The sequence below is a fragment of the Triturus cristatus genome, chromosome 6 (assembly GCF_964204655.1).
Source record: "Triturus cristatus chromosome 6, aTriCri1.1, whole genome shotgun sequence".
In the NCBI taxonomy this organism is placed as follows: Eukaryota; Metazoa; Chordata; class Amphibia; order Caudata; family Salamandridae; genus Triturus; species Triturus cristatus.
This window is the reverse complement of record NC_140589.1, coordinates 1,697,888,599-1,697,905,007: the sequence shown is the minus strand read 5'-3', so window position 1 is coordinate 1,697,905,007 and position 16,409 is coordinate 1,697,888,599. Positions and strand designations below refer to the sequence as shown.

General features: G+C 42.8%; 1 protein-coding gene across 2 annotated transcripts in view; it reads right to left on the bottom strand.

Moving 5' to 3' along the window:
* KCNK2 (potassium two pore domain channel subfamily K member 2) overlaps window positions 1–16,409 on the bottom strand; it is a 463,644-nt gene that overhangs the window by 139,273 nt on the left and 307,962 nt on the right. For both annotated transcript variants that reach the window (XM_085612921.1, XM_085612920.1), the window contains exon 4: window positions 7,753–7,913. In XM_085612921.1, coding sequence (XP_085469047.1) covers window positions 7,753–7,913 — 161 coding nt within the window. The remainder of the gene's footprint in view (window positions 1–7,752; window positions 7,914–16,409) is intronic.

The following is a 16,409-nucleotide window of genomic DNA, read 5'->3' as shown; positions in this document are numbered from 1 at the left end:
TTCTATACCTAGGGGATGACAAGGCATCCCTAAGACGCTTACAGGTGGTTCTGAATTCCACAGCTAGGCTCCTGTTCCATCTTCCAAAAAAGTCATCCACTTCTTCGGCAACTTCATTGACTCCCAGTGACCAAGCATATTGATTTCAAAGCACTATGCTTTATGCATAAGATCCACTCTTGCTCAGGACCTCTGTACTTGAAAAAACTGGGGCGCCCTTACCACCCAGATCGCATCCTGTGATCTAGCAGTGGCTTCCTGTTCTCTGTTCAGCAGGTTAGGTCCACTCATATGGGGGGCGACCTTTCTCTTTTCCTGGTCCCAATCTATGAAATGCTCTTCCGGCCTCCTTAAGATGGTCTACCTCCCTATTCACCTTTCGCAAGGAACTAAAGCCTTTGCGGTTTAGCTTCAACTAGACTAATTTACTGGTTCTCTAAGCACTGGGAAGTCCTGTTAGGAAAGCCATGCACTATATAAGAACTTTATAATAATAACAAACAATGATGTTCAAATATTGAGGCATAAACAGATCCCGTCAGAAATCCAGAAGAGATTTTACTGTGCACTGGAATGGCAACTGAAAACCAGATTGATGAATGCTAAGAAGGAAGAAGGTTGTGATGGAGTATTTTGGAGGTGTTTTGACAGATTATGTTCAATAACTCATGGAATGCATGAAGATCTGAGAGAGAGCTATACCTTCATTTATTTGATTTATTGAATTAGCTTCACATTTTTGAAGAAACTATTTTTGGTTTGCTTGAATGAATGGGGAATTGTATTTGAGCCATGGGTAATTTTTGCCATGTAAAAAGTTACAATTTGTGAGCAGGTCAGGGTTATGGTTTAAGCTGAGGTTATTCAGGATTGATCTTGAAAATAGCCATTATTTTGTGGACATTGTCTCTAACATTAAAAGAGAATCTATCCAATGTACACTTGTGGTGAAGATTGAAAACTAGGTTCTTTAAAGGCTTGCTGAATACAGCCAGTGAATGTCATGTATATATTTTAGAAGATGATTAATTTTTAGATTCTTGTCAGGGTAAAACACAGTTTCAAAAATGTTAGCCTGGGCTCAACCCCCTGGTAACGATGGCAAAGAGCTGGCAAGCTTAACTTAGGAAAATGTGTAAATAATTTAGCAGTAACAAAGCAATTAAAAAGTCAAATCAAAACACAATAAAAATCCCACAACCAATTTTTAAAAAAGAGATAATTTTAATAAGTAAAACGACAGCAAAATTACAAAAAACCAATTAGTAGTCACTGTTTGCAGCCAAGCCAAACTTAGGTGCAACTTCAGGTTGAATAAAATTAAGCGTTGGTCGGATACACCGATCAGGTTCGACCTGGTCAAAGGTTTTACCTTTTGACTTAGTATCAGAAATGGAAGTCATAATCCTCCAAGGAGACAAGGTTGCAGGGTGTATCCGCTGAAGTTCTCTCGAAGCCAGATAGCCACTAGAAGAAATCCAGCTGAAGCCATTAGTTTTAGTGAAACAAAGCTCCTAGATGGAAAAATTCAAATTTCATGGCAGCAGAAATTCTTGCATCAGGTGGATACATTTTGCTTCTTCACGGGTTCATGATTTCTACCTTTTTACAGCTTTTTTTTTTTTTATGGAGTTCGGAATTCCCCAAAAGGACAAGCCTGGAGTTGTATCCGAAGAAGTCGTTTCAAAATTGGACACTTTGACCACAAGGTCACGCTAATGCACCAGAGGTCTTGGAGGTCCACAAATGGTCTAAATCACAACTTCCAGAGTTTCTGAAGCAGTTCCTCTTGGTAACTTCCAAGGCTCCCAGGAACTCAGGGACAACACTCAATCAGAGGCCACTAGAAGGGGCCTGTTAAGGTACAGTTGCTATTTGTCAGAAGAGCACTTCTGGAAAAAGGCTTCTTGAAGCTTGTTGTGTCCCTGTATCCACTCTGTCTGCAAACTGACCCTTGGGATCTAATTCTTAATCCTGGCTACAAGTAGGAGTGGGTACAGCCCCTCAGGTCTCCCTGCTGGTCACACAAACAGCAAGTCCAGTCCTCTTCTGTTTTTGGCCACAGTTCTAGAGAATGTTCTGAGGAGCTGTGGGTGCAGTGTCAGCTTTTTAGGTTTCAATAGCAAGTCCAAGACACTTTCTAGCAAATGACAAAAAAGTTCCCAAGGACAATCCTTCCCACTCTTGCAGCACATTCCGTTTGCTTTATTACAAGCTGTTCTATAGCAAGTGTACTATTCTGAGGCCAACCCAACTTGGCAGACTCATTCTGCCCCTAAGGGGCGCATGTGTGTCAGCCAGTTGAGTGCCAAGGGAAATGAGAAGTCCCCTCCTCCTCAGCTACACCAAATGGTTGTAAGACAAACTCCTCTCCATTGGGCTGTTGCCACACTGGCTGCCAAGAGCTCTGCAGACAAAAGGCTTCTATTCCCCAGGTATCTCTTTACCCTTTCAAATTAATGAAGTTCCTAAACCATCGCTAGCTGCCCTTCATGAGCCGAAATATGCCTCATACCACACGCCAAGGATTAAATTATTGTTTCTGCTCTGAGAGCAGTTTTTGCCCCTCATTAAGGGAAAGCACTGGCAGGGCCATCCACCAGCAAACTGACACTAATTAACGTACTGGAGGTTCATGCAGGTAAAGTCAAACTTTTTAAAAGTAACGTTTCCTTAATATGTATTAAAAATATAACTTCACCACTGAAATTGGATATAAAAATAATGAAATATTTCAGTAGTTTGTCCCAAATCCGAGACATCAGAGTTATGATTTTGTTCTGAGCTGTATTTTTGCTCATTGGACAGCCACAGCCCTTTACAATGAAATAGCATTTAGAGGCTAGTCACTGTAGGTAAATTTCATCATTAAAACAATTGATGCATACTTTTAAATACTAGACACCCTGCTTTGGGGGATACAAGGTCTACTTAGGGGTAACTTATTTAAAATGTAAAACTATGGTTCTTTCCTGTGAAAAAGTGTTATTTAAACATATTCACCTAGACATAGTCACCTGCAGTTAGAGGCTGCTTGAGTCAGGCTCCACAGGTAGGCTTGAAGCCATTTTCCTTTGTCAGCTCAGCTCAGTTTATTTTATTTTATGTCATTTATTTTATTTTTGGAGTTTTATATAGTGCTTACAAGACCTAGGGGGTATCAGAGCGCTTTACAGCATACATATAAAGAAACATAAACATTAGAATACAGTGAGAAGCAACAGAGTGCTAGAGGTCCTATAGATCGAGATCATTGACCAGATGCATAGAGATGAAGCTTGAGGAGAAAATATTTTAGTTTGTGAAGGAGGGATTAGTTCTGATGTGGGTAGGGAGCGAGTTCCAGATTTTTGGGGTATTCCCTGAGAAAGAGCGGGAGAGGGCTTTTTGTTTTTGTCTTTTTGGGGGGATTAAGAGGAGCAAGTTGGAACTTCTTAGGGTTCTTGATTGTACAGCTTTTGTGAGTTTGGCTGTGAGGTAGTCCGGTTTGCCTGTGTGTAAGGATGTATGGGTGAGACAGGCAGTTTTGACAGCGCAGCCTGCTTCGAGGGGTAGCCATTTTAGGGCCTGTAATGCAGGGGTGATGTGGTACCTGTGACCATTCTTGCTGCTGCGTTTAGGGTGGTTCTCATGGGGGCTATGTGTGTTTTAGGTGTCCCAGTTAGTGTGGCATTTCCATAGTCAAGTCTGGACAGAACTAGAGATTGGGTTGCGATTTTTAGGTCATTGGGGGTATGAAAGGTTTGAGTTTGTTGAGGAGTTTCAGGTTGTAGAGGGCGCCTTTTGCTGTGGAGGGAGTTTATGTGGGAGCTCATGTTGAGATTTGTGTCTAGAGAGATCCCTAGTGATTTAGCTGAATTTGCTGGAGTAAGTTTGCAGTTTAGAAAGTCAAGGTTGTTTATCCATTCTTGGATCTGAGGGGGTTGTTCATGATTGGAGAAGACAAGGATTTTTTTTTCTTGTTTGAGTTTGAGGTGGTTGAGTGTTAGCCAATTTTCTACTTTTGAAAGTGTGGAGTTGAGTTGGAGGATGTCATCGAGGGAGGATACCTCGAGGTACAGCTGGGTGTTGTCAGCATAGAGGTGGTAGGCAATGTTTGCTTGTTTTAGAATGGTAGTGAGCGGTTCCATGTAAATGTTGAATAGTGTGGGGGAGAGCACTGAGCCTTGAGGGACACCTCGAGTTGAGGGGGAGGTGTCGGACATCGAGTTTTTGATTTTTATGAATTGGGAGCGGTTATGTAGTAATGAGGAGAACCATTTTAGGACATTGCCATCTGCTCCGAAGCGCTTTTGAAGGGCGTCTAAGAGTAGAGTATGATCTACTGTGTCAAAAGCATCTGATAGGTCGAGGAGGACAAGTAGGCAGCATTAGAGTCAAGGGAGTTGTGAATGTCATCGGTTATGCTCAGTATAGCGGTTTCTGTGCTGCATCCCTTCCTGAACCCGGATTGGTGAGTCAAGTAGGTTTTTAGATTTCAGGTGCTGGTTCAGTTGGGCAAGAACACATTTCTCCAGGATATTAGCTAGGAAAGAAAGGTTGGTGATGGGCCTAAAGTTTTTTAGGTCATGTGGGTCAGCATCAGCTTTTTTTAGAAGGGGGTGACTTGGCCTTGTTTGAGACAGTCGGGCATCAGTCTGTTGTTTGGGGAGCTGTTGATGATCTTTGTCCACAGTGGGGTTAGGGTGGCGTTGAGGTTCTTAGTGAATGGTTCAACATGTGCTGCAGTGCACAGGTGACATTCACACTCATTTGAAGCAGGAGGAACCCCAAAGTTCCATCCAAATAAAGAATTAGGGTGAACAAAATAAATTATTGGATGGGTGTCTACCTCAAATTACTACTGTAGATGGTAACATTTGGTACATTGATAGAGGATTTGGGGAAGTCATTGAAATCCATTAACTATTTTGCAAGGTCAGTCAAGAAATCAAGACAATCAAAAATAAAATTATAAAAATTAAAATATTAAAATGATGAAAACTATTTTATAAGCTGTAGACTAAATTTAAGAATCACTTGTACAATATTGAAAACAGCAATATTAAGTAACAAAAGTATTGTGTAAAAAATATTGTTTGTCCCTAAACTTTTACTGGTAAGTACAAAAATAAAAATATCAACATAAAATATTGTTTCACACTATATATATATATATAGAAAGAGAGAGTTTAAAATATTAAGGGCCTCATTACGAAGTCGGTCGGAGTTGCCTTTGACCGACAACTGCCTGCAACACAAGCTTTCATTGTAAAATTGAAGTTTTTGCACATCCCTGCACTGTGTGGCAGGCACCTCACCTGTGGTTCCCCCCAGACATCCATGCCTGTGTGCCAGGTACCAAGTGGTGCCTGGCACATGGTACAGGGGTGTTTGTAAACATGCCCTTTGTCATTGGGCCCGTGCTGCAGCCCTTTTCCAGGCCGCAACACAAGCCTCAATGGCAAAAGGCATGTTTCTGATCGCTTACACTGCGGTTACATCATAAATTGGAGGGTGGGACCCACGCTCGTCCGACTGCCATCGTAAACAGTCCCTTAGTCACCACAATGCAATGTTGTCCAGTCATGGAAATGTTTGCAATGACCATAATCACTGAACAGATTTATTACCAAGACATGATCGAAATCTTCCAATACTCATGTATAGTATTGGTCACTCTCTCAAAGTTCTTGAGTGCAGAAACCAACATTTAGGATGCATGCTAATCTCAGGGTGTCTAAGTACAAATGGGGATCGCAAACTGGGTACTTGAATGAAGAAAAAGGTGGTCAACGAAACATAGCAAATAAAAAAGTTGGTACAGAAGGGTGTGTGCTCACCAGCCTGAGTCAATACTGCATCAACTCTATTTGTAGGGGTGGATGTCTAAGGCAGCCCATCTTTATCACTTATACATGAGGGGTACAAGTGATGCTTATCAACATTTAATTCCAACACGACTGATCATTGAGCAGCCTGCTTTTTTCACATGGTATATCACAGGTTGCAAGAAGAAGAGCAAGACTTTTTTGGGTTTGAACATTGGGCAAGATCACAGCAGACTTGTGGCAGGAAAGAAGAGCCAGGCTTAGTCCTAGCTGGGAGAATGTGGCATCATTTCAGCTCCACACTCTGAAATGTGCATTCAGGTAAAGGTTGATACTTGTCCGCGACCCTAATGATATTCAAGTGAGTTGATGGGGAGCTTTACATTTTATTCACAAATTTGGTGAAACAGCTGTACCACTGAAATTTTGAGTGCATCTCACAATTTCATGTGTTCCACCTATCAGGCTGCAGTCAAGTTTTCCCTCTTCGGAGAAATGTAGCAAATAGGAGGATCTGGCTAACATTTTCCACCCTAAGGAGGGATATTATGTCTATCTCCTTGAGACTGGGGAACAGGGGTGTCCTCCATCTTACAGCATTATAACGTTATGATCAATATTCACAAACAGTTATGGGTAACCATTTAAGCAGGTGCACTATTAATGTTTGCAAAGTCCTTTAACATAAATGATCAAAACTGACGTTCCTTAAGGGTTGCACCAGAGGTGGCTACATGTAAGGTTCTTGCATATTACATTTATTTAAAAATATATAAAAAGGAGGGTCCCAATCTGTCCACGGGGGACAATAAACAACTCCTGTGGGTGCACAAAAGCACCCCAAAGTTATAACCAATAGCCACCTTTACACATAGGGGGAATACATGCACGCTTGCCCCATCACAGTGAAACACCAAGAGTCTCAAGTAGGAGAACCAGATCCTGTATTACAGATAGGCCTTACTGTTCTTGCTTGCACCACAGCACACCTTTGAGCAGGTGCATTGGGCGCAAATAGGGATAGTGTGCCCTATTGCAATTATTTGTTGAACTCAGGGCTGCTGTGAAACCACACCTGCCCTTGGGGCGAGCTGTTTGTTGAGATATGGAGCAGCTGCTTATAAGCTGCTCTGTGTTTCACAGTGTAGGCGGCATGCCACCTGCACTTTAAAGAGGGAAGGGAGATCTCCTAGCAGGCAGGTGCAGTTAGTGACTGCAAGGAAATTTGAGGGGAGTCCATGGGACCCCCTTTACCTCCTCCTGACAGTGCACCACCTTTCTGTGGCTCATTGTTGGTGCACCTCTTAACGGCCGGTTTGCCTCAGGCCCGCGTCAATAATGCAGGACTGGTGCAGCGGCAAAGTGATTCCTTCATTTGCATGAGGCCATACCACCACGGAAATGAAGAAACACCCTCTGAAGATAGTGCTGGCACTACTTGTGCGCCAGCGCTATGAGTATTACAAAAGGGGCTGCACAAGCATCTGTCGCACCTTCTGTAATATCATAGTGCCGCCGGGGCACAAAAAGCAGGCGCAAAAACACACACTGCACCCTCCGGACAGTGTTTGTAATACAGTCTATGACCTCTAGTTTATGGATTCTTTATGGATTAAGGCTCCACAGACGATTCCTTTACTTTATAAAAACAGGGATAAAAGTTGAGGGGAAAAAAATGGACAGCAGTTCTACCATTAGTGGACTGTATTCCCTCTGTATGAAAACTATTAATATGTAAAGGGTTGGGACAATTCCGGAAAACATTTTCCTAAATCAAAAGTGCGTTTTGGAGAGAGGTTAATAGCAACAGACTGCTCTTTAGAGCGGGGTTCCAACGCAGTTACATGTTTTACTTCATTTTATCATTTTGCAACTTGCATATTGAATTGTTGCCCTCGTGCTGATTGCCAAACTGTATACGACGTTTGACTTACATACTTACAACAAACGTATCTTCAACTCTGGCAATTCCTTTTCCAAATATAGTACCTAGTTGATCTCCAACGCCAGCCAGAAGGAAGCCAAACAGCGGGATACCCAGTAAGGCATAAATGATGCAGAATATTTTTCCGCCTTCTGTACGAGGTGATACATTTCCAAACCCTAAACAAAAAAATAGATTTTTAAGCATTTTATTTAATTTCACTCATTCCAAAAATCACACAATTTCATGATAAAAACTGCATTGTACAACACCTTATATGAAACACTAAAATAATGAAATTATACACACAAAGGTGAGATTGTCAATATGTATAGCAATGGTAAGCACAAGCTTTAGATGTTTTTCAGTGACTCCATAGAATGATATCTGCCAAACTCTACAGAGGAACATAACACAAAACTGGCAATCCGTTTAGATAATCTGTATACTGCTGCCTATAAAATGCACATAAAGTGGCGAAACTGATATGATACAGAAAGTCGTAAAATAATAATGACACATTATTGTAAATCTCTGATCATTAGAATTTGCACTTAAAACAATGAGAATTTTAAAGCTTCTGACTAGTTATATGTCCCGTAGGCTGAAGTATTCAAATGCACATGCAGCTTTCACCTTGTGCATCAATGAGGCACTCTCCTGAGCAGTAAAACCTGACCCTGGTATCCTTCTTGTGAGTGCCTCTGATTTCTTCCATGGTACCACCGCCTCCCCAGAGTTACAGATACCAGGGGGTTACTGGGATTGCAAGAGGGACATCGAAGTTGCAACAAAAAATAAGGAATGAGGACTTTCTGGGTGAATCAATAATTCCAGGTTATATTCCAATGGCAATACCTCACAACCCCACCCGACCTTTACCTTGAGATTTTGTCTGCTTGCAGCTGCCAGAGACCCTGTTATTTTGCTGGGACTGGTCCTTCTGCCACCCACCCCAATGGAATTCAAATGACACTCGTAATTGAGGTCAAGGTGTTTACGCCATATTCATCTATCTTGGATGCACGCTCATCCTGCGTATGCTTCTTACAGAGCATACTTTGTAAGCTAGATCACTGCTCTTATTGTTGGTTAATGAGTTCACTACTATATTACGATCACAAGATCTGGTATTTCCTTCAGGTAATCAAGCGATGCATTACCTCGTTATACCTTAGTGTAGCTTTATGTCTAAGAGTACAATATGACAAACAAAGTGAGACCTTTTCTGGTTAACTGAGGTAGCAACTCGTGATTCAGAAACCTAGTACCAAAATATGTTTTCGCTAATCGAAGATAGTCCTGGTGGGCCATTTGTTTCTTTTTTGTAATATATTTAAAGACAAGAGACTTTATATCATTGCATGACTAGAAGTGGTAACGGGTAATGGAGATATACCTTATCCCTTAGAAGGCAACCCACCCCAATAAGCTCATTGTTGCACCAAAAAGCCATCCTCCACTACTGGGGAAGTCTTGACACTGCAGAAAAAATGCCTCCTCTATTACTGAGAATGCATCATCTTCCACCCTCACAGCATGTCTTTAAATAGTTACCTGTGCTAGAGAAGCAGTATAACCAGTATGTCACCTTCCACCCGCACAGATTGTTAGGTGAAAACTGGTCATTGCACGTGGCTGCAAGGACAGAGACATGGTGGAAGTTTGGTTCAGATGGCCTGGCCAAACATCAGGGTGGCAGGGCTTTCCCTGCTCATCGAGTTAGGGGTGGATCAATATGCCCACAGGACTTGGCACAGTACTTTTCGATTGTCGCACCTTCACTGGTGGCTCGCGGTATGATCATTTTATGGGTTCCCATGAACCTTTCTGCTATCCCATTGGTTTGTGACAATGATCTGTTGGTGTTCAGTGGCTAGCTGGGTTATGTAGTCTTTGAACTCTCTGCGGGTGAAGGGTGGGCCCATGTCCGATTTGAGGGTCTGTGGAATCCTCCACATTGCAAAAATGTGATCCAGCGCCTGGATCACTTTGCTGCTCAAATTGATGAGATCATCTTGACCAGAGGGAACCAAAAGTATTTGTCCACCAGATCCAGCAGGTACTTGCTTGAGGGCAGGGGCCTGAAGAGGTTGATTGCCTCAAGTTCCCATGCATTCTCTGATAGAAAATGGTGTAAGGCCTACCTTCCTCAAACAGGGAAACTTGTATCCACCGACTAAAGTCATACAAAAAACTGGTCATACAGGCAAAAACCTCCATCTTTTCTAATAAAATACTGAAATCCGAAAACAAAACTAAAACTGTTTTTGAGACAGTTAGAGAACGTTCCAACCCTGACAGACTAAGCCTTTCATTGGTCCCTACTCAAAATGTATGCAATTATTTGAGTTCCTTTTTTATTGAAAAAATAAAAGTAATAAAAGATGGTATCCCACCCAGTACACAATTGTTCACCACCTTACCAGAAGGAAGCAAAGAATTCTGTTTCACTTGCCACTTTTCCAGCCATCAGTTGACGGCTAGAGTTAAATCAGGCTCTCCAAATGATATCCACCCATCACATGTCAAAAAAATGATATTTTCTCAATTTACGGACACCGCCACTTCCTTTCTAAATTCTTCCCTCAATCAGGGTTAAGGGCCTCACTCATTCAAGGAGGCAGTTGCTGTCCCTCTATTAAAAAAAACAGGGGAGGACCCTACCATATTAAAGAACTATAGACTGATCTCCCCACGTTCCTATCTTGCTAAACTGCTAGAGACCCATGTTGCGCAACTTCGCTATTCTTTGTTGGAGGAGTCTGGTTATCTCGATTCCCATCAGGCTGGTTTTCGTCCAACCCACTCAACGGAGACCGTCATTCTCTCTGTGTTGGATGATATGAGGAAAGAGGCGGATCATGGCTCTACTCAGGCATTGGATTTGCTTGACCTTTCAGCAGCTTTTGACATGGTGGACCATACTAAATTGGTTGACTGTGTCAATATGGCAGGATTGCAGGGTATTGCTCTGGAGTGGGTGACTTCCTATCTTAAAGATCGAATCCAATCAGACAATCTTCCACCGTTCTGGTCTGACAAGGTTCAACTCAACTGTGGGTCCTCACGGTTCTTCCCTATCTCCTCACTTATTTAATCTCTACATCTGCTCATTGATTCACTGGCTCCAGGAGCAAAAGGTGAAAGTATACAACTATGCTGACGATATGCAGCTGATATTGACATTGACAACACCAGGAAATCTATGGTATTTTCCAAAATTCCATGACGGTATTAGAGACTGGATGAATGAATGAATCAGCATTTCTAAAGCGGTGGTTACCCAAGTGCATCCCAGCGCTGATAGCAGTGAAGTCACAAACTCTTAGCAATATGTAGGGAAACAAAAAGGTTTTAATTTGTTTTCGAAAGATCCCATAATTTGGCTCAAGATGGATCTTGAGGGGAAGGCGATTCCATAGTTTGGAAACATTATATGAGAAGAGACGCCCTCCACTTCGTGATCTTCTGATTTTAGGGACGGCCACTAGATGTTTATTATCCGACCGCAAGGCCCTGTTTGGACAGTAGGGCAGGATGATGGAACGAATGATGGGGGGGTCTCTTCCCTGTCAGTGCCTTGTGTGCAATGCACAGTGTCTTAAACTGGATTCTCTCATGAATGGGAAGCCAGTGAAGAGTTGCCAGGGCAGGCTTTGCTGAAAGGCGATTGGGGATGTTCAGGAGAAAACGTGCCGCACAGTTTTGCACAATCTGTAGTGTTTCGGTGGTGAAGCATGGGGCTCCTAGATAAAGGGCATTGGCATAATCAAGCCGGGAAAGGATCAATGCTTGAACCATCAGTGTTCTAGCAGGAAAAGGTAATAGAGGGAGGATTTTTCGTATCATCCTCAGAATCCCATTACAGCCGGCTGCCACCTTCCATGCTTGCGCCTTATAAATCAAGATTGCGTCCAAGCCAGATGCCCAAGCTCTTAATCTGTTCTTTAGGGGGGAACAGGACCAAGACAGCTGGGCCAGAACGATCCTACATTCAAAGTAGCAGATTTCCCAAGGAGCATCAGCTCCGTCTTCGCCCCATTGAGTTTCAGGTATGAGCATTCCATCCAGACACAAGGCTAGACCAGGCCCAGTATTGTCCAGCTGATTGAAAGAGACAACGAGCTGAGTGTCATCAGCGTAGGTAATAGTTTGGACTCCAAAAGGTTGCACTACTTCTGCCAGGGAACTCATATAAACATTAAATAAAGTGGGGCTCAGGGAGGATCCCTGAGAAACCCCAAATCTAAGGGGCATCCATTCTGAGGTGATTTGATCTTCAAAAACTTCAAAAGACCTGTCTTCCAGAAAGTACTGCAACCACTTCAAAGTTGTCCCGACCACTTCCACATCCCTAAGTTTATGGATTAGCATCTGATGGTTAACCGTGTCGAAGGCTGCGCTGATATCTAAAAGAATATTAGCAGCACAGCCTACGCCATCTAGAATTTTTCTGGATTCTTCTGCTACTGCCAGAAGAGCGGTCTCCATACCTTGTTGAGGTCTAAATCCAGTCTGTGAAGGATGCAGACAGTTGTTTCATTCCAAATAAGCAGAAAGAGCAGAATTAACATGCTTCTCTGCAATTGTGCTGATTCCTGGCAGTAATGAGATGGGGCGGTAGTTCCCCAACACCTCAGGGTCCAGATTAGTTTTTTTTCTAAGCACTTTGACCATTGCCCGTTTCCAAGAGGGGGGAAGAAGTCCCGTCAAAAATGAGGCGTTAATCAAATCCAGGTTAACTGGGGACATGGTATCAGTGGCTAGATTTAAAATGGTGGGATGGGCAGAATCTATAGGAGAGCCTGATTTTAATTGGCTAAGAATACCTTGCAGAGACATCAGGTTCAGAGGAGGAATTTCCTCCAAAAACATTCTCTGAGTTGGGACCTGTTATCCATAGGTAGTGCGCTTTGTTGGGCTATATCCTGGGGAAAAGATCTATATATATCCTGTATTTTGTTAACGAAAAACTCTGCCATTTGATTGCAGTTAGATAAAGTATCTTCAGATACAATGGGAGGGGGAGGGGGTATGAGGTGAGATTTCACAATGTGAAATATTTTGCGTGGAGAGTTGGAGGCCGATGTAGATCTCTCTTCATAATAGAGAGCCTGAGCAGATTTTATTTCTACTTTATAGATTTTTATAGCCTCCCTATATTTATCTTTGTTAATTGCTGAGAAATCCTTTCTCCATCTTCTCTCAAGTCTTTTGCAGGATTGCTTAAGCTCACGAAGCTTGGGAGAGAACCAAGCAGTTCGTTAGGCTCCTACCTTATTGCAAATCCCTTTTTTAGGGAAAACAGTGTCCAGACATGACTCAAGCCATCAACTGAAGATGAATGGCCCACAACTGAAGATAATTTCAGACAAAACTGAAATTGTGGTCACGAGGAACAAATTACATTAATGAAATCCTTCATTTTGGCCCTTGCAGATGGGACCCCAATACAACACCAAAAAAAACAATGAGAAGTCTTTGAATCGTTATTGATGAAGACCTATTCTTGAAACATAAGATAGGAGTTGTTAGTGTCTTCTGCGTGCTTTTTCCAACTCAGGAAAAAAAAGGAAAATCAGAAGATACTTCATGGGTGATGCTATTATCCAAATTCTGATGGCATTAGTGATTGGATATGCTAATGCACTCTATCTGAGTCTCCCTTCTGGCCTCAATCACAGGTTGCATCTAATTCAAAATCAGGCAGCCCAGTTGGCTTTCTGTCAGCTGAAACATTGTCATACTAAACCTCTGATGAAAAAGCTACACTGGCTTACTGTAGCTCATGGAACTATCTTTAAATCTGAATGCATTGCTTTTAAATCTCTTCACAGCAAAAGCCCTGCCTTATTATCATCCAGAATCCATAGTTACACCCCAAATCGTCATCTCAGATCTACCCATTAGAATCTACTCGCAGTCCCAAGAAGTAAAACAAAGAGGATAGGAGGGGCTAGTTTCTCTGCATTGGCGCCTTACACCTGGAATACTATTCGCCCAGACATTAGATTATCTACCAATTATATGGGCTTCAGGAAGCTTTTGACAACCAGGCTTTTCAGGCAAGCCTGTGAATAATTAATTCTGACTGAATGCTGCTCCCTTTATTACCTTAGCACCAAGAGACCTAATGGTGTATGTGCGCTTAATAAATTCCCTATAACATAACATAACAGAACTTAACATAACAGAACATGCTGTCTAGTTTTGTGTACCATAATCACTCCGATAGACTTTTTTGGGTGGCTACTCTCCTGCATTGGCCCCCATGTGTGAATTCAATGATTTGATTTTGAGGACTCCTGGGGACGACACTGCAGGAATCCCTCAGTATGAGTCCATCTTCTGTTACGGCCAGCTCATCCTGGATATTGTAGAAGGTTCTGGTCTCTTCAGTGTCACTTCCTGATTCTTTGCTGTGTCTCCAGTTTCGTGTCTTGATCAGGTGATTGTTGATCTTCAGGTTTCTATCCTCGTCTGTCATCACAGTCACTTGAAAGACTGACAGCATTGTTGGTATGCTGGGGCTGACTATGAATTGAAGGTAGTATTCAGCAACTTACTGGTTTGGCTTGGTTAACTGTAGAGGGTGTTTTGAGAAGCAGTCTGCAGGGTTGTGTTCTTTCCCTGGCTTGTGTACGATTGCATAGTTGTATTCTTACAGAAGTATGTCCCATCGCTTGATTCTCAGTGGCAATTTTGCTTTGGAGTTGCCAAAGATCGTCAGCAGGTCTTGGTGGTCCAGTAAAATGCGGAACCTTTTGCCCTTTAGGAACATGTAGAAGTTTTTGCAGGTCCAGACTTCTCCTTTTCAGGTTGTGGGTAGGCTCTTTTGGTATCTGAATGGCTTCTGCTGGTGTATGCTACCATCAGTCGCAGTGACTCTGTGTCACTTGTGTGTTGTGCTAGTATGACCACCAGCCCCACCAGGCTGGTGTCCACTTTCACATCTGTGTTTAGTCTGGAGTCGAACTATGCCATGACTGCTGTGTCCTCTATCCTATCACTGTTTTGATGCTTCAAAGGCTTTGTACACACTCAGATGACCATTTTAAGTCAACATGTTGCTCAATCAGGTGCCAGGGTGCACTTATGGTGGCAAAGTCTTGTATGTATCGGGTGCAGAAGCTCACCATGCCCAAGAAGGATTTCAGCATGCCTACATCTTATGGTGGGTTGGTGGCATGGAGGGCATTGACTTTGTCCCTGTCTGGTGTCATTTGTATGTGGCCAAATGGTTTCAGCTTGATCTTGTGAATCTCATATTTCCCAGTGTTGAGTGTGAGGCCCATTTCTACAAGTAGTCAACACATTCTGTGTATGGCTGCATCATGTGTCTCCTTCGTGACTCTGAGCACCAACATGTCATATTTGTAGTTGAATGTATTGAATACTGTCTGGATGACTCTGCCAATACGTTCCTGAAAGATCTCTGCCACCAACAAGATGTGCAATGGTGCAAGGTCTGTGGGGAATGTTGTGAAGTGGCGGCTCCCCTCATCGAGTTCTATTTGCTGGTAACCCTTGTTCAGGTAGAGTTTGGAGAATATCTTTTTCATTCAGTTGTGTAATTATATCCAAGATGTGCGGACCAAGGTATTGATATTGTTCTATTGCTTTGTTTGTTTGGAACACATCAACACAGAGCCACACATCTCCAGGGGTGTCTGTTTTTGGCATCACTACCATTGGTGAGACCCATGGAGTCGGGCCCTTGGTGGTTTCAATAATGTATTGTTTCGGAATTCTTATGATTGGTTTTCCCCTGCTTCTTGGAGGTGGAGTGCCCTTCATCTGTGTCCTAGTGCGACTGAGCGGATTGTCTGGTTTATGTGCAGTTTGACGCGGACATCCTTCATTCTTCCGAGTTCAATGATTAGCATGGGGAACTTTGGGTCACGCCTTGGCTGGCTTGTGCATGGTAGTTAACAGATATCAGTACCAGTCCCATTCTGCTGCTGTGGCGAGGCTTTGGAGGCATGTACCTGACACCTATCCTTGTAGCACATGCACAGTTGTTTGCATGGTTGATGTCTTGTGTCGTAGGGTTGTTGTAAAGAACCCTAGGCTGCCTAGTGGCTTGGGCACAGCCCATGTGTAGACCTGAATGTCCTTTTGTTTTACATTTAGGGTTGGCTTGAGTTCTTTAAACCTCTCTATTCACATCACGTTGAATGATGCTCAGCTGTCAATGATGAGCGGTATTGGTTTACCTTCATGTGGACCACTGGGCACTTGCTTTCCTCCTCTTTTAAATTTACTTGGTGTATTCCTCCTTGGCATGGTGTACAGTGAGTAGTCCCAGACTGATTGCTTTGACTAGTCACAGGATACCCATTGCTAGTGTGCATTTCTCTAATATGTAGACTTCAGCATTCACTTCTTGTCTTTGATGCTTAAAGGTCATTGTGAATTAGCCTGTGATTTTGGCTTCTTTCTTGCCCATTTGTAGATTTTCCCATTAGTTTTCCATTTCCCAGAGGTTTACTGTGGCAGTCAGATTCTTTGGCCCAGTTTCAGAAATCAGTAGGAGGTATCCCACATCATCATTATCACTGGATGCTGATGTGGTTGATTGGCTGGACAATGATGTGTAGAACCATCATCTGGACTTGGAATAGTTTTCCTTTCTGCACCTTTTGTATTTCTGCCCCATGTCTGAGCACATT